Source organism: Thamnophis sirtalis, unplaced genomic scaffold (genome assembly GCF_051295495.1).
Source record: "Thamnophis sirtalis isolate CommonGarterSnake01/CBP01778 unplaced genomic scaffold, rThaSir2_p1.2 scaffold_5, whole genome shotgun sequence".
NCBI classification, from domain to species: Eukaryota; Metazoa; Chordata; class Lepidosauria; order Squamata; family Natricidae; genus Thamnophis; species Thamnophis sirtalis.
In genome coordinates, this window is record NW_028261385.1 from 119,102,758 (window position 1) to 119,128,822 (window position 26,065).

A 26,065-nucleotide genomic window follows, 5' to 3' on the forward strand; every position below is an offset into this window, starting at 1 on the left:
GTTTTGAACAGTTATTGACAATTAACGCATTGGAGTGCACAGCTCAGTGAGGTCATCTGCTGGTGAGAAGAGATCATTACAATAACTTAGAGATGGGCAAAAGAGAAAGTGCAGTCAGAATTATTTGAGGTGTTAAAAATGTGTGTGAAACTTTAAAAAATTCAGAAATGCAGATAGAGTACTCAGACCAGGACACTAGGCAGCAGATAGGAAAACAGGGGTAAAGGAGGGCTTAAATGAGGACCAAGAAGACAAGATGGAAGAAGAGAGTTTAATTGAAGAGAGAGAAGATGACGTTGGAACTGAAAATAAAAAAAAAGTTAGGTGGTTTTACTGGGATTAACAGTGATACAAAAAACAATTAAAAGGGGGAATCCCACCCCCGAAGAAACAATTGAAGAAGGGGTGTAGGCTGTTGAGATGTGTGAGGAAGTTGTCCAGTTTTTCTTTCCTGTGTGGCCAAATCATGAAAGTGTCATCAACAAATCCAAGCCAAAGTTTGTGTTTGTGTTCAGATTTATCTAAGGCATTAGTTTCAAAATGTTCCATGTATAAGTTTGCGATGACGGGTGAGAGGGGTGATCCCATGGGTGCTCCTTCTATCTGTTTGTATCTTTGTCCATTATGGATGAAGTATGTGTTGGTTAGGTAGTGGTTGATCAGGTCCAGGATGTGTTTATGGGGGTTGTGTTTGTTCTGGATAGCTGTCAAGGTTTCTTTTATAGGCACTTGGGTGAAGAAGGATATGACATCGAAACTCACAAGTAGGTCGTTGGGTTGTAGGTTTTGTTTCTTTATTGTTTCTATGAAGTGGAGTAATTTTTGTACGTGTGAGGCAGGGGTGGGTTTCTCGCCCCGTTCCAATCGGTTCTGTTGGAACGAGGCCGGCGGCGTCCTCGCGCACGCACACGGCGTCCTCACGCACGCATGCGGCGTCCTCGCGCACGCACGCAGCGCGTGCATGCATACTAGCGTCTGCGCGATGCTCCAGCTGCTCCTGGAGGATCGCGCAGGCGCTGTATGCGTTCTGCGCAAGCGTGGAAGCGCAGAATTCGTAAAAACCGGGTAAGGAGCGGGCGCGGGTTTGCGGGCGCGAGCGGGCGTGGGGGGGGCTTCGCCGTTCCCAGAAGTTACTTCCGGGTTCGGCGACCAACCGGATCGCAGGGACCGGTGCGAACCGGTCGAAACCCACCCCTGGTGTGAGGTGATAGATTCTACGTAGGGTTGGAGTTGTTTGGCGAGGATTTTGGCAAGATTCTTTAGACGTGAGTCTATGGAGCTGACTATCGGTCTGAGTGGTTTCCCTTCTTTTTGTATCTTGTCTTAGACTATTTAAAAAAAGATTCTATCCAAAATAAATTAAAATAAACCATTTTAAAATATTCTACACTCAATACTTTGCAATGTATTGTGCATAGAATTTTTTATAATAGTTTTATTGTAATTTATTGTGTATGGAATATTATTAATGGTTTCATTTTAAGTTATTATGTGTGGAATAGTTTGAAATTGTTACAGTGTAAATTATTTCTGGTGGATTGAACTAATGGTTACAGTATACTATGGCTGGTACAATACCTTAAAATTGTTACAGTGTAAATTATTGCTGATGTAATACTTAACAATGGTTTTTAAGGATTTCTTTTATTTATAGAATTTTTTTAAAATTATTTTTGGGGAAATTTTATTTTTTAATTGTTTATAAAATATATTTATTACAAGAAATGTTATTCCTTTTTGCAAATGTTTTCTTTGTGATGCAATATGTTGCTTTTAAGTGTTCAGACCAAGTTTATGTGTCTCAAAGTGGCTGCTTTTCTATGGGCAGGCCATGTTTCTTGCAAGGCAGCTTTGCCAAATTTAGTGTATTTCACCCTCGTTGTTTAGGTAATTCTGAGGTGGTTGATGGTTCTGTGAGCGCCTGTCCTTTATAATTTTTCACATTGCCTTGATGGTTTTTATTCCTGTGACTTTATCTTTCCTGTCCTTAGGGTTAGGAAAAAAACTGGTTTCATTGGCAGTCTTTTTTTTGGGGGGGGGGATTCTTATTTTTTGGTGTTTTCCTGGCACTGTGATAGTTTGTGTGTGTGAGGGTGGGTGTGTAATGTCTCGCAGTTATCTACGCATTAATAATGATCTTGTAATGTTAATAATATCTAGTAATTAGTAATATCTAGTAATAACATCGTCTTGGCCACTCCCAACAGGTCACATGGGTGGCAGCCTGGCAGGCCACTCCCATCTGGTCACATGGATGGCAAGCCACTCCCATCCGGTCACATGGGTGGCAAGCCACTCCCATCTGGTCACATGGGTGGCAAGCCACTCCCACAAAGGAGGCCACACCCACAGAGTAGGTTCGAACAATTTTTGAAACCCACCCCTGGCACGCACCTATCTTTTTTATGGCGTGGTGCCGCAGCGACGCTCTACGCAGCCACTCTGGAGCCCATCCACGGGGATTTCAAGGAATGCGAGATGGAGTTTAAACTTTAGAGTTGCAGTGGTGTCAGTGACCCCTGTGAAATGATCGTTTGACCCCAAAAGGGGCTGCGACCCACAGGTTGAGAACTGCTGGACTACAGGATGCATTGCACACATGTATATTAGTTCGCTTCCTGCCAAACTAATATAGTTTGAAACCATGCAAATACAAGAAAAGAAATAGTAGCACTTCAATGGGAAGATAACAGTGTTCCATGCACCTTTGGTGTATATTCATGTGGCCACATGACCATGGAAAGGGTCTTTGGACAAGGCTGACTCCCTCAGCTAAGAGATGAGCATCACTCCCTAGATTAGGACATGAAGGAACAGGGGAAACCTTTACCTTTTATATTAGTCTGTACCCAGCATTTCCTGAGTGATGAGTGGAGCTCCCAGATTGGGAGTGGGGGAAACAAAGCCTAAATGGATGGATGGAACATGGTGTTTAGCTGATACCAGGGACAACTTTAATCTGGCCATCATTCAAGCAGTTTTTGTGCCAGTTATAAATTTTCCGGACAAGAAACTCATATCATTATTCAAATATAACCACTAACCCTAACCATTGTACAGAATCATCTGGGATCCATGCCATTCTGTTTCACTTACTCTTGTAAGAACGATTGCTGGTATATGTGCTGTTTAACTGATCAATCCAAGAGTGCCCTTGTTTGCCATCCAAAAGACCCTTCCCTATTACATCCGAACATGTAGCAATAGTACTTTAGACTTATATACCACGTCACAGTGCTTTCACAGCTCTCCCTAAGCAGTTTACAGAGTCAGCATATTGCCCCCAACAATATGGGTCCCTATTTTACTGATCTTGGAAGGGCAGAAGGCCAAATCAACCTTGAACTGGTGAGAATTGAACTGCTGGCAGTTGGCAGAATTAGCCTGTAATACTGCATTCTAACCACCGCATGTACAGAACGATGTACAGGTTCTGCAGCTGAAGAAAACACAAAACTCCTCAGAAAGACAAAGATGAACCTTGCTAGTGATTTATAAATTCTGACACACTTTATTAATGTTTCTACTCTAAGCACAACAAAACCCTTTTGGATGCTAGCCAATGGATCAAATCAGCTCTGAAGGGAGAGAAGTACAATTGAATATTAATTATTAAGGAGTTAATTCATTTGCTTGGACATGAGCATCACACACAAAAAATCACCCACCAAGAAGAATTATGTTGGATTGACACCTGAAATCGAAAACATTTTCTGTAGAATAAAAATGTAAAAGGAAAAGATAGCAAAACAGTGTCAGCAATAACGATCTAATTGGGCAAATAGGACATTCTGGATGTGCAGTCGAAAAGTCATCTGGATGATCTCACTTGTCCTTAGTCTAGCTTCATTCATATGATTGTTAGGAAGATGATGTTGAGAAAGGGCAAAATATGAATGTGATGGTTCATATTTAGCTATCCATCACTTTTTATTCTCCTTACCTTACCATATACAATTGTGTCACTGGCTGAAGATCGCACACAGTTTATGGAAGAGTGCAGTTGTGGACAGGTCTTATTTGAACTAGCTCTAGCAACTTGTGCAACTTCTTTTCCTCAACCACTCTTATTTTATTTATTTTATTTATTTATTTGTCAAACATGTACAAGGTAACAGGCATAAGTATGAACATATATGGATAGAAATAAAAATGTAATAAAAGAATTATCGGTCCTGCCTCGGCTTTCACTTCTAAATAGAAATGATCCTTGGCTCTATTTTTGTGCAAAAGGTAGAGTTTTATTAGAAGTCAAGTGAACTGCAGTAATGTCTATGGAGATTCTCGGTAATCCAGGTCATGATGATCTAAAAGGGGCTTTTTCAAGAGGCAACTGGACTTTTTCTTTGAAAGAAAAACCAGAAAGTCCAGCTGCCTCTTGGAAAAACCGTGACCCATCAAAACCACGGAGGACAAAATTGCGCTCGACGAAAGCGCGCATGTGACGTCATCACAGCTCGACGAAAAAAATTAAAAATTGAAATAAAATTAAAATTAAAGCAAGCCGATTCACATAAAGGTAAGGGTTAGGTTTAGGGTTAGGGTTAGGTTAAGGGTTAGGGTTAGGTTTAGAGCGTTAGGGTTACGTTTAGCGTTAGGTTAAGGGTTAGCGTTAGGTTTAGTATTACGTTAACGGTTAGGTTTAGGGTTAGATTTAGGGTTAGGTTTAGGGTTAGGTTTGGGGGGGTTAGGGTAAGGTTTTCGCTTTTTTTTTTACATTTTTCGATCACAGCGTGCTTTCGTCGAGCGCGATTTTGTCCTCCACGATTTTGTGGTGGAACCGGAAAAACGCCTTTGAACTGTAGTAAAGCAAACCCAGAACTGAAATTTCTGTGCCAATTCGCTCTTTCCCCCTTAGGCACTTAACATTGCTGCCCCCCTACATCCAATCAATCTAAAAAAAGATGGCCACTCTAGTTGTAGGCTGCCTTGCCAATGCATTCTTCACATTGTGAGGAAACCTTAAAATGCTATCTTGGAGAGACACCTTCACTGTTGTGACTTTCACTGTTCCCACACACACACACATACACAAGCACCCCCTTTCCCATTCACCTCCTTCCCCCCCCCCCTGCGGTTTCATGGCAGACTGGTAGATGTGAGATGACAGTTCTGACAGGAATGGAGATAGAGTATTTTTATGTAATAAAATGGATCACTATGGTGATTCCTCCTGTTAGATAGCAATTACAGTTCTTGAATGTTGCTGAATCTCATTTGTTACCCAAGTTAATATTTTGATCAGAATTTCTTGATTATATTCTTTCCTATCAGAATCTACATTTCATGAATTTATAGGTTATTACCATTCATCTTCCAAACAACACATGAATCATAGACAATACTGGATTCTTTAATTAAATTGTGCCTCTCAAAATGAAGGCAACGCAACATTGAGAAAACATGTTGTTATTTTTTTGTGTGTCAGATCAACGTAACATAGCACAGGTCTTGTACGGCTTGGGAATGGAGGTAAGTCCAAGAACAGGGGTCAGGTCCAGATCATCTTTAGATGTTCCTGGGGGTGGCTGGAAGGTAAATTTCTGCAAGAGACTCGTAAAGAAGAGGAAGAGCTCCATTTTGGCAAGTTTCTCGCCTGCACAAGCTCTCCGACCTGGAAGAAAGCATAGATGGCAAAAGAGAGTGCAAGATAAATATTTGTGTTTATTGATTTCTTAAACCATTTCACAGGGTTTCTTAATATTTTTTGGTCATGGAGAGATCATGATACAGGAAAAAGAAATAATAGATATGGGAAGAAGTAAAAATGTAGTGAAGGAATGGAGACAGAAAATTTTTCCAACTAATAAATGGCAGAAAATTTCTGAATTTGAAGATACGTCAAAGAATTAATGCTAACATCAGTAATGCCCCTTCTTTATCTATCTAAGTATCACATTTCATTAGTCCTGCAGATGGAAAACAGGTGTGGATATTATCCTTAAGATTTTTGATTCCAGAAGAGAGCAATTAAAATATTGTCGGGGAAGATGCTTGTTCAGATATTTTTGGAGCAATGATATGTATTTGGATTAGTGGGTTATTACTCAGTTGGACATAATCCAAAAATAACTGCATGGGGAAGATTTTAGGCCTTTTCATGGAATCCCTTCTGCTTATCTAATTCTCTGCTTTTTTGGGGGGGGGATTAATTCTTGGAATAGAGAAAACTTCAGAGAAAGGCTTTTTGAAAAGGATGCTAATAAATATCCGATTGTGCTGCAATCATCTATATTTTCATCCTGGTGCCATTGCAGGCAATCTTCAATTTACAAAACTCCATTTAGTGAAATTTTGAAGTTACACTCTTACTAGTGTTGCAGCATCCCCATGGTCGCATGATCAAAATTCAAATGCTTGGCAACTAACTCATATTAATAATAGTTGCAGTGTCCCTGAGTCACCTTCTGAGACCTTGTGACAAAAAAAGGCAACGGGGAAGCCAGATTCACTTAACAAGCGATTCTAACGTAAGAATTGCAATGATTCACTTAACAATCTTTCAAGAAAATATATAAAATGGGGCAAAATTCACTTAACAAATGTATCATTTAGCAACAGGAATTTTGGGCTCAAGTGAGGCTGTAAGTCAAGGGCTACCTATACAATAAAAACTCTGAAGCCTCTCCTAGAATGTTATGAATATTCTCAGTGCCACACTGTGAAGTTTGCTTACGTCCCACTGGCAGTAGACCATGGCTTTGGCATAGCTTGAAGGGAGATTTGTTGAATTGCATCTCTATCTCTATGTAGTCTGTCAAGGGAAAACATTATTCACTCTGTCCTCAACTCCCCAGCTTACAATGAAATCAGGACAAACTACTGACAGTAGTTGAATTCAAGGGTTTGGACTTCAAATGACTGTATTGGATTCTTTCAGATGTGTTTCAAAGGACTAGAATTCAGGATTCTATTTTTACTTTGCACTCATTCAAACTTAAAAAGATTTTTTTAATGTATTTAATTGTAGCCATGGTTTAATTTCCCTTCTCTCTAACACTTTCTTTACCATCTTATTTTACTTTGCTTTGTTGCACTTTATGCTCTACTATATTGCTATAATCTAATAAGAAAAGGTTAAGAAAAGCTAATAAAGGGGTCAAGCTAAGAAGAACCAAAGTCTGTGTCCCTCTGAAGGTCCCAGTCAGCCAGGAAGGCTGAAAGACAGGAATCATTCCAGACTGCCCAAATGCAGAAATGCTCATACTGAGCACATAAGGAATAACAGTAACTCAGGTTGGTGACGGCCAAGGGAGACTTTGGAATCACCTAGTCCTGAATGAACCTGTCCATGAGGAATAAACTTTGTCAAAATAAGGTCTATGAGATCAAGACTGTATATATTGTTTTCTTTTCAAACAAGGTATTAAAGGTTGCCTTTTATGGAACATAATCTATGACATCAGAGAATCTCACCTGCAGAAAATGGCATGAATGCATCCCTCTTCACAAATTTTCCTTCAGAGTCAAGAAAATGCTCAGGGTAGAATTCATGAGGTTTCTCCCACTGGGATTCATCACGGAGCACAGAAGTCAGCAAGGGAATGATGTGCGTGCCCTAAAAGAATATGAAAGAATAAAAAGTTGGTATGGAAAGGAATACCATATTTTTCAGAATATAAGACACACCTATTTCCCCCCTAAAAGAGGGTGAAAATTTGGGTGTGTCTTACACGAAGGGGGCCCCACTCTTTGGCCTCTGCCTCCCAGCAATTTATCTCTTTGCAGCAAACGGGGCTTCTGGAGGCTTCAATAAGCTATAGCAGCCTCTAACAGTTGATGATTGGGAGAAATTGAAAGTGAAACTAGCTGTTTACTCCAGATGGCAAATTGCTGGGAGGCAGATTTTTTTTTCTTGTGCTAATCAGGCTGTTTGCTGCAAGGAGGTAAGTCAACAATATAAATGCCTATAGAATGTTAAATTATGACACTTATTTTTTAAAGATTGCTTTATTATTGTTCTAGACAACTTAACAAATGAAGACGCTTTTTTTTTGTTAAAATAGCTGTTTCATTTTTTTTTGTCTATATCTTTAATCTTTTTTTTTCTTTCCAAAGAAATGGGGATTTTCCATTTCTATTTACTGTCTATTGTGGAAAACATCTTAATTTTTCTGTGATCATTTTGTTATGAAACATTTACTTCTTTTGTCCTTGAGAGGTATTGCCAATGTTTTGTTGTTAAAGTCTGGCTATAAAAGAAATTTGGATTATATTAAAAATGAAAACAATGATAAATCAAGAATTTTGAATTTGCACAATTCATACTTTTTACTTTTGGAAATAAAAATAAGAAAAAGTATCAAGAAAATGAAGACCCCCCCCTCCCCGCCCAAAATAATAATAATAAAGGCTTGCTGAAGACAAGGAGGGGAAATAAAGCAATAAACCAAGATGAGGAAGAAATAAAAGAGCCGAGGTGGTGCAGTGGTTAGAGTGCAGTACTGCAGCCACTGCACTGCTGACTGTTAGCTGCAGTTCGGCGGTTCAAATCTCACCGGCTCAAGGTTGACTCAGCCTTCCATCCTTCCGAGGTGGGTAAAATGAGGACCCAGACTGTGGGGGCAATATGCTGACTCTGTAAACTGCTTAGAGGGGGCTGAAAGCCCTATGAAATGGTATATAAGTCTAACTGCTATTGCTATTGCTATAAAAGAATAGAGCAAGAAAGGAAAGTACCATGAATGAAGAGGTGGGACACTTTCAGAATGCCAGATACCAAAGAAAAACATCTCCCATTGGCGCCTTGACAGATGCTTCTATGAAAATTGTTCTAATAAGATAACTGTCTTCGGACTTATAATTGATTTAGCCAATTCCATCCACTTAAGGACTACTTTTTCCTACCCACTGAACACAACAGACTAGATGTCATATAATACAGTGATTTCAGATTAATCACCTTGGGGATAAAGAACCCTTTGAATGTTATATCCATGGTGGTTGCACGTGGCACATTGGAGGGAGAAATATCAGCAAATCTTTGAAATTCATGAATTACAGCATCTGTGTAAGGCATTTTGACTCGGTGCTCAGTCCTTGGTTGAATATCACCAATCTCTCTTGCAATTTCTGCTTGGATCTTACCTGGGAGAACAAAATTATGAATTATCAAGATGATTCATTTTTTGAATTTTGTTTTAAATGGGAGTTAATGCATAAATGCTAAATTCTGAATGATACAATAGACACTGATGGTGATCCTTGGATGAATGCCCTTCAGGTGGTCATTCATATATTATTCTCTTTACAAATGTACTACTGTATACCTGGAACTCTTGCAGGCCATTCAGGGATTATATTCAACATAGTATGTGACAGGATAGATAGTGATTTGCATGCCTCATTATGCCCATGTGAGCCTATTGGACAACTTGTAATAGGCTTCTGAGTGCAATGTGAGTGCTGGTGAGATTGAGCAAGTGGGCACACTTTGGGTCCATAAATTAAAAGCATCTAGTGTGTCTCCAGGGAGCGTGCCTTCTTGGAACTGATGCTTGTCCTCTGGAAAGCTATCACCCAGAGGTCCAGATTGCTGGCACTCTGATGTCATTCAGAAAACTATTGAAGACCTGGCTTTCCCCTGGACTTTGGGCTGAGGTTGGAGCCCTGATTAAATGACTTTTAGTTTTTCTAGATCTTTAGGTCATTTATGATTTTTTCCCCTTTTTCTACTGATCTTTGTAAAATGTAAGCAACTCAGAACCACCAAGAGTCATGTAATCTCCAAAATAAAATAATATTTTTTTTGAAGAACTGGTGCTAAACCAGAGAGGAACTTTGTCAGATATTAGAGGAAATATCAGAAGGATACAGAGAACAAATTCATATATGAGAGAAATATTACAAAGATATAGAAAATATTATTAGTGGTAATTGTAAAAGTCATATTCTGTAAGTTCAAAAATTGCATGAATACATACAAAAATATTTCAACTGCACTATTAGAAAATAAGATCATGAAGCCAAGTATATTTGTGCTTGATATTTCATGATATTAATCTGTAATTTCATGTATTCACACTTTTCTTCTTCTTTCTCCTTGTAAGAATATTTCCATTTAGAGAAGAGATATTCCTCCACTTATTTCCTCCATTTATTTTGTTCTTAATATTTAATTCCTTGAACATTTTGCAAATTATTCAAATATTACATTTTGTTAATCATGAATGTAACAGTTTGTTCCTTTAATCTTTTGCTGTCATCATCCTTCTTTCATTCTGTTTTCTGATGTGCTATTATAAGGTTCCCTGCTTTGTTTGCATTTCCAAAATGATTTTGGTTGGCATGTTTTAATGTTCTTTTTGAAATCACGTGGCCATGTCACAGAGGAAATCTGCATTTCTTTGATAGTGAGAACCTTAGCACATATGAATTCTTGAATACACTTGGCATCTTGCAGAAAGAAACATAATCTCTTGCTGTTGTATTTTCAACCTCTATCAGATTTTCCAATATTCTCCAATATTCTCATCCATTGGATTTTCAATCTCCCATCATTGGTCAAATATCAATATCATGAAAAAACTTTGTTGAAATTTTTTCTTCTTCTAGAGATGATGTGACTAAGCTCAGGTATAGCATTTGTCCATATTTTTTATGAAAACTTCCTTCTCTGAAATTTCTTATTAATGTCCGAAAGAAGCTTCCATATAATTGTTCCTAATCTGTATTTGGAGCTTACTTGGATATCAGTGTTAAAATCTTGCCTTCTTCTCTTAATTTCAAAATTAATGTTCTTCCTTCTTTATCTTTTAATTGTTCTAGTACTTCTCAGGAAGGTGGTTTGCTATAAATTAATATTCCATTTTTCTTTCTTTTTCCCCGATGCTGGATGTTCCTGAACTAGTTTTCTATGTTTCCCCAAGTTGACAAGGTTTTCTTTTCTTGCAGATTAACATTCTCAGGTATAAATGTTTTGAGTTTATTAAAACTCATTTTCATTTGTGATGTAAGTTTAGCTTATTTACCTTCCATGAGATCAAAGTTGCCTTGTCTGTATTTTTGGGAGGGTGGAACCAACCTCCATACACTGAGGACCTGCATATTGCACTGCCCACAAAGAGGGCTGAGATAATATCTACAGATCCCTCACATCCTGGACATAAACTGTTTCAACTCCTCCCCTCAGGATGCAACTATAGGACCTTGCATGGCAAAACAACTAGACACAGACAGATTTTTTCCCTCATGCCAACACTCTGCTTAATATCCAATTATCATAGTACTGTCTATACTATCATACTATCCATGTAGTATGGCTGCATTATTATTATTATCCTTCCCATCTTTTCTACTACCTAATCCATTGGTATTTCACAGTTATTAGTATCTTGTTATTTGTATGTGTACTGAGACCTTATGAACCGGATACAAAATCACATCTTGGCCAATAAAACTATTATATTCTGTTCTGTTCTGTTCTGTTCTGTTCTGTTCTGTTCTGTTCCGTTCCCTTCCCTTCCTTTCCTTTCCCTTCCATTCTTATTCTTATTTGAAAGGCAACTTAATTCTTGGCTCATCACTTTGCCTTCATTCATGTAGCATGTGAAATACCAACCATTCTTTTTCAGACATTTTTAATTTTTATTGCAAGTCAATGAAATGAAAGTGCTTACTCTGAATTTCTGGGTATTTCATCATTTGGAGTATGGCCCAGCGCAGAGTGCTTGCCGTTGTGTCGGCACCAGCAACAAATAAATCATTTACAAGACCTATAAGGTTTCCATTATGGAAATATCCACCGTGTGTCATCTTCATAGTCTCCTGAAGTGTATAAAAAATATTAGTAAGGAAACTCTCCCTATCCAAGTAACACATATTCCTGAAATTTCAGTTGACACTTTATGTGTGGGTAATAGCCTGAGAAATTATAGTTGTTCCAACACTACTGGATTTCTCGAAGGAAAACTGTAAAATCAAACAGTTGCATAAAAAAGAGAAAAAAATTGGCACAAAGGATTCATCCATTCCCATCCCCACTTGGACCAACTCCTCCAGAAAGAGATCAATATTTATGGCATTTTTAATGGAGAGAGAAATCAATCTGGGTGTAGTTTTAAGTAGCTGCAGATTCTGAAATAAAGTAATGAAGAGCGAATGATTAAAATTGCTTTAGAAATTTGTTTCCTTCCATATTTTCAAAACAAGGGTCTTAGGAAGTAATTTATATGGAAGCATATTTTTAATATATTTTAAAAATATGCTTTATATTTTAAAAAATCAATAATTATAGACACTTATAACATATACTATTACCTGTTTTTGCCGAACAAGAAATGATTCAATAAAATTTCTCTGGTCATTTTCATCAAGGTCTTGGAGATATTCTATGAAGGTAGTCTGTATAAAATCATGGAGCTCCTTTTGATTCTTCATTATTATTTTATGAGCACCCAAAAGAAACCCCAACTTGGGAAACAAATTATATAGCTAAAAAAAGATAAAGGAAAACACACATTATGGAAGTTGAATATTTTGAATATTTTAGGTGGAAATCTCAAACATTTTTATCAAAACAATGCTATGAGAAGGAACATGCTTTGCTTTTCAACAAAGTTGAAACACACATTCTGTTGCCTGTTTTTCGTGGCATTTTATTTTTGCCAAATATGAAATTAGATTACCAACACAGCAGGGCTTCCCAGAAGCTGAATATTGTCCTTAATTATCTTCAGTAGTTGTAAAAATGTGGCATCTTCATATTCATAGCGTTTCCCAAATAGAATGGAAACTGTGATGTTGGAAACAGCAGCAGTGAGAATTCTGGTGATATCAAAGGGTTTTCCTGGACAAAAACAATAGATTAAAAAATTGTAAATGAAGCTAGAATTAAATCTGTTTTCTACTGCATTTATACTCAAAATAAGCTTACATAAAGGGAGCATTACCCACTGAAAGCTGAAGCTATTGCTGATAACATTGGAAGTATTTATATTAAAAATATTTTAATGGTAATTCATTTTCCCAGAATCAGAACTGTACTATCTGACTATGTATCAGTGATATTTCTTTGGAACTGAGGAACTCCTTGAGGATAAAATATTTGGCAAAGTTATTGCAATGCCTCCTCATTAAATTAGTGCAGTTTTAAATATCATACATCTTGACCGAAGGCAGGGAGGAGCAGGAACTCCAGTTTGCAACATATTTTCATGCTTAGAGGAAGGATGTGCAAGCCGCTCTAAATAGAGAATTTAAAGGGGTCTCTAAAGAAGAATAAGTCTAGAAGTGTGTTTTATGAGAGACTGTTGGATTACACTGAACTAACAATTCATGTCCTCTGGAACCATTTTGCAAACAACAAGTCACCTTTCTGTAAATAAACTTAGCATAAATTGGACAAGGAAGAATTTTTATAGGAAAAAATCAATGGGTTTAAGAATTGTTTAAGTCCCAACACACTCATTGGTCATTTGATAAAATCTGCAGAAATTATTTCCCTTTCTACATTTATCCCAGAAGATGTTCCATTACAATGCACTACCAGTGGTGGGTTTCAAATTTTTTTGGAACCTCTTCTGTATGTGTGGCCTGCTTTCTGGGTCCACTGGTGGAACCTCTTCTAACCGGTTCGGTAGATTTGACAAACCGGTTCTACCGAACTGGTACAAACTGGTAGGAACCCACCTCTGACACTGACCCACCTGCATAAGTCTCCATTGTCTTTGTTAAGACACTACACTCTTCTGTGATTTTGTCTTCAATGGTCCTCTTGCCCATTCCATAGTCCCGTAATGTGGATAATGTAAACCGTCGCATCACAGCCCAGTGCTCCCCACGAGCAAAAACAAGACCTGAAGAGAAAAAGGGTAAGATAATGAAATATAATTTTATTATCCTTTCTTGCTCATTCCTGTTTTACATCTTCATTAAAACATGTTCTATCAATTTGATCAAGTGTTGTCTCTAGTCTGTCCAAGAACTTGGTTGAAAGATATTTCAAAGTTTGTGTTAAAGATTTCCTCTCCATTTTCTTCATCCTCTGCCTTTGGTATCTAACCTTCAGCATCTCCTTATCAAAACAAAAGAAACAAAACAAAGCAAAAATGAAAGCAATCATCGTTTCTCCACATGCAAATATCTTCTAAATGATTCAAAACTATAGGTCAAAACTATAATTCAAAATTACATTAGTATTTTTCAAAAATTCCTACACTATATACATTTTTTTTGTTGTATAGTCCAAAAATCATATATTTCAAATACTTTTAAAATTAAATTTACAATATCCTTTACATTGGCATCCTTCAGTCTCAAAAGACTATGGGATCGTGCTCTGGAAAGAGATCCTAATGCATCATCTGGTGTGGCTAAAAAGGCCAATTTGAGAATGGCAATCTTTTCCACACTGAGGGCAGATACGTTCCGTCCCCTGCCCAGCCCCCAAATTTTGCTGGTTCCAGGACTGCCTCTTTGCCTCAGCCTGCCAAACAGGTCTCTCTTCAAATTGGAGACTATCAGCCATTCTCACGACATGCCCAAGCCAGAGTAGATGTCACTTTTTCAATAGCGTATACATGCTAGAAATTCCAGTATGTTCCAACACTGTGCTATTTGGAACTTTGTCATATCAGGTGATGCCAAGGATACGTCGGAGACAGCGCATATGAAAAGTGTTCAGCTTTCTCTCATACTGTGCATAAAGGGACCAAGACTCACTGCAGTACAAGAGTGTGCTCAGGATGCAGCCTCTACGTCAGTCCTCCAGCTGGTTCCTTTTGGGATCTTTGGCATGCCACACTAATATTCTATTCTACTATGCTGTTTCATTAGTGGGGAAATGGGAGGGAGAATAGTTAGGAATAGAATGTGATATTGTCAAAATAAAATTCCTTTCTAGAATCCAGGTCATCCTTTGTCTCTACAAAGGATGGGAGGCGCTGTTCTACAGTGGTTCTCCTCCTACCTCTCAGACAGGTCCCAGTCGGTGTTAGTTGGGGAGCAGAGATCGACCCCTAGGCTCCTAACGTGTGGGGTGCCACAGGGTTCGGTCCTGTCCCCCTTACTTTTCAACATCTACATGAAACCGCTGGGTGAGATCATTCGACGGCACGGGATAAAATACCACCAATATGCGGATGATACTCAGTTGTATCTGTCCGCCCCGTGCCAACTCAACGAAGCGATGGATGTGATGAGCCAGGGTCTGGAGGCTCTTAAAGACTGGATGGGGGTCAACAAGCTTGTGCTCAATCCAGAAAAGACCGAGTGGCTGCTGTGTTTCCCTCCCGCGAATTGGCCAAGTGTTCCATCTCTCAGGCTGGGGGGTCAAATTATACGCCCCTCAGACAGAGTTCGCAACTTGGGAGTCCTCCTGGACCCACAGCTGACCTTCGAACATCATTTGTCAGCTGTGACCAGGGGGGCATTTGCCCAGGTTCGCCTGGTACACCAGTTGCGTCCCTACCTGAACCGGGAGGCCCTCACAACAGTCACTCGTGCCCTTGTGACCTTTAGGCTGGAATACTGCAATGTGCTCTACATGGGGCTGCCCTTGAAGAGCATTCAGCGACTTCAGCTAGTCCAGAATGCGGCCGCGCGAGCGATTGTGGGTGCACCTCGCTTCACCCACGTTACACCTATCCTCCGCAAGCTACACTGGCTGCCTGTCGATCTCCAGGTGCGCTTCAAGGTGCTACTTATCACCTATAAAGCCCTTCATGGTAGTGGGCCTGGGTATTTGAGAGACCGCCTACTGCCAATTACCTCCACTAGACCGATACGATCGCATCGATTAGGCCTCCTCCAAATTCCATCTACTAGCCAGTGCAAACTGGCAACTACCTGGAGGAGAGCCTTCTCGGTGGCTGCTCCGACCCTCTGGAACGAACTCCCCATGGAGATTCGGACCCTCACCACCCTCCAATCCTTCCGCGCCGCTTTGAAGATCTGGCTGTCCCGGCTGGCCTGGGGTTAAGATTCCAATCCCACCCGAATTGTGTGACTGTTGTGCTCTCTTTTAATATGTTGTATTGTTTCCATATTGGAATACTGTTTGTCTTCCCCCCCTCCCTTTTTGAATTGTGAGCCGCCCTGAGCCGCCCCAGGGAAAAGGGCGGCATACAAATAAATGAAATGAAATGAAATGAAATGAAATGAAATTTGACCGGAACTTGATGGGTGGAACTGCCAGCATGGAGTGGAAGATTGGACCATGTGGGTGTAGGGGCAGGATCTTGAACTTTCACCTGGGTGGGGAAAACCGGGAAGTTGTCAGATTCAGGTTTTCCCCAGATGTGCCGACATGACTGTCTTAATAGATTGGAACTTTGAGCAATAATTTGCCTTGAACTCTGATTTAATTTTGGATGTTGTTTGGAACCCTGACACTCTATAGATCTGGATCTTTGTATGTTCCATCAGCTTCTTATTAAACCATATTCTCTTTGTAAGTCTGGAAAAAGTGGTGGACGCTTTACCAATGTGTTTATTCAGCTTAGTATCTAAAGAGAGAGGATCAGAAATAGTTGAGCCAAGGTACACAAAGTCATGGATGACCTCAAGTTCTTGTGCAAAGATTGTAATACAGGGAGATGAATCCATGTCCTGACCCATGACTTGTGTTTTTTTCAGGCTGATTGTTAGTCCAAAGTCTTGGCAGGCCTTGCTAAAGTAGTCTTGTGCAAAGATTGTAATACAGGGAAGTGAATCCATGTCCTGACCCACGACTTGTGTTTTTTTCAGGCTGATTGCAGACTCTCTCTGCAAGCACCTGGAGCCTTTTCAGTATGACATGGGGAAGCAGCTTCCCTACAACACTGAGAGATGCAACAGTTGTTGTTATAGTGACCCCTGTTGCCTTTGGTTTTTATACAGTGTGACGATATTTGCATCCTTCATGTCCTGCGGTACTCCACCTTTCCTCCAACAAAGACAGAAGATTTCATGCTTTAAGGGTGCAGAAATTCACCACTGGAAAAAACATTGCAGAAAGAAAAGGTTTGTATAACCATGGATTTAAGGAGAGAGAGACAGGCAGAAATCCTTCCTATGGAATTCTTCAAACACCCATCTCCTACACCCAAATTTGCCAATATGCAGAATGAAACGCAGTGGTGAGCAGCATGTGAGGCTCAGGGGCTTGATGCAATATTGACACAGCTTTTTATTTGCCAGTTACCTCCACTGGCACTGAGGGACAAAGTCACAGTGGCACAAGAAAGGTTTTAGTTGGATTTTCAACCCAGTTGGATTTGCTGAAGCTATTTCACTCACCTGAGATTCTTCTGCTGCAAGTCTGAAATGAAAAAAGAATCTATACTGATCACACAATTGAAAGATTTGTCACCTATAATCCAGAGGGAAATAACTCACCAAACCCTTTTGTTATATCTTCAAAAATAGGAATAGAGGGCCTATCTGCAAAGGCATCCGCCTGGTTCACTAGAGCCTCTTTCACCGTCTCATAACCAGTTAGCACTACCATCTCCTGCAATCCCAGTTTGATGCGGAAAATGGGACCGTATTCTTTGGACCACTGAAATTCAGCAGAAGAGAATCAAAGAGACGAATTAAATCAGTAATTAGAATCACATATATAGAAGATGTTTAAGAAGCTACATGTCAAAATTCAGAGGCACATATAATGTTATTTCCTTTTTCTGTTCTTGAGAATTGTGATGGTATATTCTTCTTTATATATTTTTTTAAATTTTGATATGCTCTACATGTAGCATTTAAAATGCTTATATAATAAAAGATCCTCACAATAGAAATGCTTGTCAAGTTGAGAAAAGGTTTCTAACATGTTAGAACAACATCATCTGTGCAGGACGTACTATGAATCATAGACTCATAGGGTTGGAAGGGACCTTGGAGATCTTCTGTTCCAACCCTCTATTGAAGGCAGGAGTCTTATACCATCCCAGTTAAATTGTTGTCCAGTATATTTTTGAAAGCATCCAGTGGGAGTATCCACAACTCCAGGAGGCAAGTTATTCCATTGATTAATATTTCTCACTGTCAGAAAACATGTCCTAATATCTAGGTTGTATCTCTGTTTAACAAGTTTCCACCCATTACATCTTGTTGTTTAATGGTCACTGTAGAAATCAATTTAATGACTTATAATTCTGCTTAAAATGTGCAAACATGGGAGTGTCTCTAAGTACATATCCAGTCCAGAGATGGGTTACTACCGGTTTGGCTCACTTTCAGCCAAAAAATTGGGGCTGGCTCTCCAAACTGGTAGTTCCAGTAAGCAGGCCACGTCCCCAAAACAGTCCCCCAGTCGCCACTCATTCACCAACCTGCATCCATCAAACAGCTACCTGTCCAGAGCTTGGAAGCTTTCAGCCACCTCTTTGAGTACCGGAGGATCAGAGGCTTCTTTTCCACCCAGCCACTGGCCACAGGGCACCAAAATGTCCTCCAGCTGGTGAGAGGAATACTGTGCATGCGGGAAGATGGCAGCAATGACAGTGGCTGCATGGAACAGAAGCCTCTCGGCTTCCAGGTTTACCAGCAGGCAGCAGGGTGGCTTTTCTCTGTGCCCAAGAAAGATCAAAAGGCATGGAGCAGCAGCATTTAAGGACAAAGCCAGCATAGCTGCCTAGAGGTAAGAAAACAAACCATTGAGGGAATTAGATCCCCTCACACCTGTGGGGGGGCTGCCTCCCTCCCACCTGTTTCGGCAACTCTGAGTGGAGTACGCCGAATGTGCGGGAGACAATTTGGCGAGGAGGAGACACAGTCAGTCCCTTCCCCTGGGAAAATCCCTGAATCCTGGCAGCTCCGACCCTATGGAACGAATTCCCCGTGGAGATTCGTACCCTCACCACCCTCCAGACCTTCCGCACAGCCCTTAAAACCTGGCTGTCCCGACAGGCCTGGGGTTAAAGATATTGACCCCACCCGAATTGTATGAATGTTGTGCTTTTAACGATGTATTATTTATGTGTTTAACATGGTTTGTCCTCCCTCCCCCTGAACTGTGAGCCGTCCTGAGTCCCCCCAGAGAAAAGGGCGGCATACAAATAAAATATCTATCTATCTATCTATCTATCTATCTATCTATCTATCTATCTATCTATCTATCCACCCAAGGAAGGAGAGAGAGAGAGCCCGGCAGCTTGACCAAGCTGCTTCTCCCCAAGCCAGAAGAAGCAACAAGCACCAGGGGACCACCCTTTCTGGGTTAGCCTTAAACTCCACAGCACACCCATGTGAAAAGGAGCTTTATTTTCTCACTCGTGCTGGGGAATGCCACAGTCTTAACTGTTTCTTCTTGCTCAGGGGGAGACAGATCGGTCAAGCCTCCCTCCCCCTGCTCGCTCTCTCTCTCTCTCTCTCTCTCTCTCTCTCTCTCTCTCTCTCTCTCTCATGTATGTGATGGGAGGAGAGCTGGAGGAGTGGGCTTCCTTGCCAGGCTTGAGGAGTGGGGAGGCAGAGCTGTTGCCTGAGGTCAAGAGCAGCCCCCAGTCGCCTCTATGTGTGGACTGATGTTGCATGAGGGCAGGAAATAAGCCGGTCTTGGGAATAACCTTCCCCCCACCTCCAGAGACCCTGTGCAGGGAGAGAGAAGGTGGGCTGACTTGAATGCAGGCAGTTTGTGGTCGGCGTGACCTTCGCTAGTTGTGACACGCTCCTTTGCTCTTAGTGCCTCCTTCCCTCACTATCACTGGGGTGCTGTCAGGGCAAGCTAGGGAAGAAGTGGGGTGAGAGAAAGAAAAGAGGTGCACAATAATAGAGACAAGAGGATGCCTGGAGGGGTGCACACCTTCACCTTTAGTGGCGGAGGCTGTTTTATCATGCGTGCAAAGTCTTCCCCCTCCCCCGACAACATGCAAGAAGCTCCTCATACTTCCTTGGTTCCTCTATGCTGCAGCTAGGTCTGCTGTCCTGAGCTGTGAGTGGCGGCGGGGAGACAAGATTAGTGCACTCAGAGCCTCGCCCTGTCATGCCCTTGATGGCTCAGGACATCAGGGTCAGCTGCACCTGGAGGAACCGAGAAAGTTTGGGGAGCCTCCCGCATCTTGCAGAGGTGTGGGCAGCCTTTGCCTGGGCCTCTGTGCTGGCCAGCATCTCCTGAAGCCTCTGCCGTTACAGCCACAAATGGGTATGGGAGGCAGCCTGGCAAGCTGGGCACATGAAAATGGTGTGGAGGCATGGACAAAGGCTGGGAGGGGGATGCAACATGCAGGGGGCTCTCTCCAGCCTCAGCTCGTATGGGATGCACCTCAGTCTGCTGCCCTGAGCTGGTGGAGGCAAGGCAGGGCACAGATGGGAGCGCGCCAACTTTGTCCTCCCTGAACACCAGACTCCACCATTGCCATCACCCCTGCCCGGCTTGCCCCCAGCTGGATCCCAAGCTAGGAGGTGACAGCCAGTTCCCCCTGCCCTCCAGATCACCAGGATGGCTTTCCAGGAGTTGGGCAACATGAGGACAAAGCACTTTTCAGCTCTGGTTGGCCGGCAAGAAGAAAGAACTGCCATTGCCCTCATCTTCATTCATATGCATCCTTTGGACTTGCAAGTCCAAGGCATGCACATGTGGAAAAATGGTGGCAACTTTCTGTCCCCACCTGCTGACACGCTCCTGGGGGTCACCTTCTTAAGTAGGGGGTCTGCGGGGCCTGAGAAGCGAACTAGGCAGTCTTTCACTTGCACGCCATGAGATGGCTGCAGGAGACCAATCGGAGGGGAGGAAGCTTTAATGATGCCTGCTGGAGAACGATTGTGAGAGGTGGTTGAGGTGTCCCATCCAGAAATTTTCCCTTTGTGGTATGGTAGAGGGCCAGAGCACCTTTATGCCCCTCCTGGCTTTCAGAAGACCAGGTCAAGGGCTCAGGGTTGACTCAGCCTTCCATCCTTCCGAGGTGGGTAAAATGAGGACCCAGATTGTTGGGGGCAATATGCTGACTCTCTGTAAACCGCTTAGAGAGGCCTGAAAGGCCTATGAAGCGGTATATAAGTCTACTACTGCTATTATTATTATTGGGGTGGTCGGCACCCAGCAGGTCTCAGCCAAGAGGGTAAAGAGATCCCAGCTTGTACGAGGGAGTGAGGGTGCCTTTAGGGTTGCAGTTTTCTCGGTGCTGCTGCAAACCAGGAAGGATGCTCACCTCCCAAAGATGGGACAGGGAGGAACTGTCAGGCCGGGGAGGAGGCTACAAGATGCCCATTGGTTGGCGGATATAACTAGCCAGCCCAGCCAGCCTGTTCCAATCTTGAGTGCTGCCACTGGACTCTGACCATGCGCCATGGTGCGCTTTAGCTACTTGATGAAGCTGGGCAACTTTTACAAGGCAGACGCGCATCCCCCAATGCCGAGCGCTTTCCATTCACACCTGCAGCAGCAGCCCCTGCCGCTATCTGCCACCTTCGGAGGCAACAGAGGCAAGCACTCCTCTTGGTGGGGCAGCTGTGCTTGCCTGCTCTGGGCCTGAAGCCACATGACCCCCCCCCTGCCCAGGCAAGCATGGTCCCCTTCACCTGGAGGGACCTGGCAGTGCCAGCAGTCTTCCTGGTGGATGGGAGGGCAGTTATGGGTGCTCCTCCAGCCCAGGCGCAGCTGGAGCCACAAGCACAGTACGTGAGATAGCGAAGAGCCCCACCCCCTTGTCAAAACATTTTGGCACCATTTTGGTGGGTGTAGCTTGGTGGTGGTGGGGTCATGTGACTGTGAGTGATGTCAAGTTGGCCACACCCACTACATGCCCCCCCACCTAGCCATACCCACCGAACCAGCAATAAACATTTTTGAAACCCACCCCTGATCCAGTCATTCAAGCTTAAGAGAATTTATATTTCCTCAAAGGGTTCTTGAGATTTGAACATTTCTGCAATTCTAAATAATCAGAAAATTATTTATTCAATTACATTTTACATTGATTAACAAATAGATTTTCTTGAAATAATGCTTTCAGAATATTTAAATGCATTTTGATACCAGCAAAATCTACACTTTTTGAACATTTCTCTATACCATAAACACTATCAGGGAGCACATCAGATTTACACAAACAAGTTATTAGTTTTTGTCCCATCCCAACAAGTTTTGGCAAAGAATGGTAAAGAGACTTGTTCATTATCAGGCTTTACCTTTATCATTGTTTTGTGAGGCCTCTTCAGATCCATCATGTGCAGATTTCCCAAAATGGGTATAGTCCTGGGCCCCGGGGGGAGATTGGAGCAACTGTTATTCCTGGAACTGCCCCTTTTCAAAAGGAACATAATTGGAAGAATAAATAGCAGTACAATTAAAATTAAGTCAAGTCCAGTCAAGCCCATTTCCTTTTAATAAGCAGTCTTCAGTAAAATTTATAAGGAATTTTGAAAACTGAAATGATTCCAGCATGTATTTGAAAGCAATGCAGTAGGCAGAGCCCAGCCTACTGCATTGCTCTCTTTCTACTGAATCCTCAGGCTGCTCTGTTCAATAAACAACTTTTGAACTTTTCCCTTGGTTTTTTTCCCAACAGGAATTTGATTTTTTCCTGGCGCGTGTTACACAAATAGTAAAAGCTTCAAAAACATACCAAACCATTTTCACTTATTTATATTACATAACAACCCAGGTTTTTAAGATCAATATAAAATATATAAATGATCTATTAAAATTATGGATTACAGGACGAATTGCAAAATTTTCATGCTTGTAAGTAATATCTAACAAAACCTTCTGGAATAAATATTTTACTTTTTAGTTAAAGACGTGTGTGTGTGTGTGTGTGTGTGTGTGTGTGTGTGTGTGTGTGTGTGTATGACTGATAAATAAATGCATATATACATAGGTAAAGAAATGAAATCAAATTAATCATTATTAAAGGAGAAACCATTCAGCTAATGTTTTCCCATGGTGTTAAACAATTTCTGTGTCTCTCAGGTCAGTAAGAAGAGGGAAATATTTTAATTTTTTGCCTGATCTCTTATTCAGGCCAAGCAGGTTTCTGTGACAGATGTTTCCGTTACTTGTGGGACAGAAGTATTGAACGTTATGAAGACCTTTCTGTTTTTGAGGACTGGAAGATCTGTTGTAAGTGATTCCTGTCACATTGTTAAAACCCTTCATTTCATGCTGAAATTTTACATGTTGAAAAAGCATCTGTGCTATTGCTACTTGATGAATTGGGCTTGCCAATTGAGTCCACCAGCTGCCAATTCACCAATTCCTCCAGTAAACTCCAGAAAATATTCTAGATGGAATCAATCAAGGGATTTTTGTTTGCTCCCCATTATGAAAGGCTTGGATTCCCAAGTATTCCATTATCATATTGTGCTAGAGGAAGTATCTCTGAAGAGGAATGCTCGATGAAATATTGGATGCACCTTCATTGAACATGGTAATAAGAGGTGGAAGAATACTTGATTTGTTGGAGAACATTGAATGGTCCCACAAATGTAGGGTCTAGCTTCTTGGAAGGTCTTGAAGTGGCTCTAAAATCTTGGTAGAGAATCAAGCTTTGTCTCCCACTCCTATGGGTGGAACTTCCTGCTCATGGGCATCTGCTGCCTTCTTGTAAGTGTATTTCACTTGTTTGAGTTGCTTTTCCAAAAGGTATTGGGCAACAAGTTGTTCCTGTAAGTTGAGTCTGCCGCTGGGAAAATTGAATCTAGTGCAGGCTAGTCTCATAATAGTTTAGGATGTGTGCCATACATGGATTCAAATGATGTCATTGAAGTTAGTGAGTGCAGTGAATTGTTGTATGAAAATTCTTCAAATGGCAACATCGATAGTCAGTTGTCTTCACCTTAGATGCAGTAGCACCTCAAGTACTGTTGGAGGTTCATTTTTTTTCAACTTCCCCCAAGCCTTAGCAGTGGTAGGTTTCAAATTTTTTTAGCACCTCTTCTATAGGTGTGACCTGCTTTGTGGGAGTGGCTTGCTGGCCATGTGACTGGGTGGGAGTGGCTTGCCAGCCATGTGGCCGAGTGGGAGTGGCTTGGCAGTTGTGTGACTGGGTGGGCATGGCCAACTTGTAAAATGTGGTGAAACTCACTTAACAATGCTCTTGCTTAGCAACCAAAATTTTGGCTCAGAAACTCTGGCATTTGAAGCATGCAAGTCTTAAAGCTGTCAAGTTACAAGACCCTTACACCCCCTAACCCTTTAGGGAAAAAAACCCAGGGGTGTTCAAACTTGACAGCTTTAAGACTTGTGGACTTCAACTCCCAGAATTCCACCTCTCGCTCTTCAGCTTGATGATGTGCGGACGGGCTGGGGGAAGGACCTGGAACCTGTTCTAAACAGCACTTTAGATTTGTGGAGCCTCTTCTATAGAAGAGAACTGGCAGGAACCCACTCCTGAGCCTTAGATAAGCAATAAAGCATAATGGACCTATATATAATAATGAAATCCAGAGAGATTGTATGCCAAGAGGCATTGGCAGCAGTTGCAAAAGTCCTAAAGAATTCTGATGGAGGAATTTGACCCTCCTTCATCATATGGCAATAGGCTACATATTTTTTGATGTCTGCAGCCATCCTAGGCCACCAAAAGTCTCTTAAGGTTCTATGCAGAGTGTTGAACATCCCCTCCCCCAATTCCCTGCTGTTTCATTTTTATGGCAAATCTGCCCTGTATGGGGGAGATCCCTATTTTCCTTCTGTGTCTCAGGGCACCTCCCTGCCTAGCAAATGGGATTATAATATCTGCTGGGGTTTCCTTGAGGCCATCTGTCCTGGTCCATGAAACACGATCTACTTTTTGCTGAGTCTTTTTCCTGGTGATTAAATCATGATATACAGTAGTTGGGCAGCTCCCAAGCTCTTGGTGGTTTGTGGTCATTAGTGAAGTCAGAAATTCAAAGATTGTAGACTGTTGTTGGTTCTGGATTCTGTTGAGTAAGAGAATATTCAAGTTTGCGAATGAGAGCATCTGGCATGAAGTTCTTGGTGTCTGCTGATAGAGTGTATATCTGGCTAGTCTGCTATTGCTGGAGCTCTAAGATCTGAAATCATGGCTTAGGTAGTCTATAACATTTTTGGTGAAGAAGATTAGTTCAGATTAATGTGAAGCACAGGGAGATCAGAAAACCCAGGCAATTCAAACGAATACAAAGATTTATCATAAGCTTAAGCTCTCTACAAGAATCTGAACAGTGAACACAAATTGGTGGTAGATAATAGTTGAAGAAAGATACCTCTATGTATTAATGATTCACCTTGGAGGTGGTTAGCAGCATCAAATTTCTGGGTGTGCAGCTAATGAGTAGGCTAGCTTGGTCGCTCACAAGTGAGACACTGGTGAAGAGGGCACATCAGTATCTGCATTTTCAGCATTGCATGAGAAAATTCATCTTCCTTTCCCTGTCCTTACCACTTTTCTATAGAGGATGATCAAGAGCATCCTGTCATATTGCATTACTGTCTGGTTTGGAAGCATTACTTCCACTCTTAGCTTCCTAAGAGTGACCTGCAGCTGTGTCTGATAATATCTTTCCATGCTTGTCATCATCTTGCTGTCACTGTTTCCTTCTTTCTTGAGAATACCCACCATCCCCAACCTTTGTCCTCACTTCCCCGGTGCATCTTTCATTATAGTTCATGTAAGTCTTAGGAACAAATCCAGTCTCCTCAACCTGTACCAGTTTATTTAGAAGCACATTCATTGTTTTTTGCGGTAAAGACTTTATCTTCTACATTATATAATGAGATGGGTCAATGTGGTTTTGGAGAAGTTGGGTCATTCTTCCTATTAGATAGCAAAGAAATTAAAGCTCCTTTCCAAGAAAAAGGAAATTCTTGAATGTTATTGGATCTCATTTGTCTATGGAGAGTCTCAGTCATCTAGGTCATGCTTGTCCCAAAGGTTCTTTTTCAAAAGGCAACTGGACTTTATTTTTCCTTGAAGATGTTTTGCTTCACAACCAAGAAGCTTCTTCAGTTTTCATTGGATGATGGGGGATGAAAGAATGTATATTCCTTGCAGTCATCTGGTCATTAGCACTCAGTTCTACTTCTTGAAAGTTACTGAATCTCATTTGTTATCCAGATTAATATTTTGGCCAGAATTTACTGATTATATTAACAAGAGCAAACTTTTAAATCATATTATCATTACTACTTCTGCCATAATTAAATTATTATATTTTGTAACAAAAGAATATAATTTAATATATG

General features: G+C 41.3%; 1 protein-coding gene across 2 annotated transcripts; it reads right to left on the reverse strand.

The window, feature by feature from the left end:
- Nucleotides 1-5,079: 5,079 nt before the first annotated feature.
- Nucleotides 5,080-22,340, reverse strand: LOC148045620 (cytochrome P450 2K6-like). Of its 2 annotated transcripts, XM_087716759.1 has the most exons (9): nucleotides 22,045-22,340; nucleotides 17,317-17,479; nucleotides 13,647-13,796; nucleotides 12,627-12,787; nucleotides 12,259-12,432; nucleotides 11,619-11,766; nucleotides 8,903-9,087; nucleotides 7,417-7,558; nucleotides 5,080-5,614 (listed from the first exon to the last, which is right to left on the reverse strand). In XM_087716759.1, exons 1-9 carry the CDS (start codon nucleotides 22,231-22,233, stop codon nucleotides 5,430-5,432), a joined length of 1,497 nt encoding a protein of 498 aa, XP_087572885.1. In that variant the 5' UTR covers nucleotides 22,234-22,340; the 3' UTR covers nucleotides 5,080-5,429. The 2 variants fall into 2 exon arrangements, with proteins under 2 accessions (XP_087572885.1, XP_087572886.1); XM_087716760.1 differs by lacking the exons at nucleotides 12,627-12,787; nucleotides 17,317-17,479; nucleotides 22,045-22,340 and having other exon boundaries at nucleotides 13,647-13,770.
- Nucleotides 22,341-26,065: the final 3,725 nt, after the last annotated feature.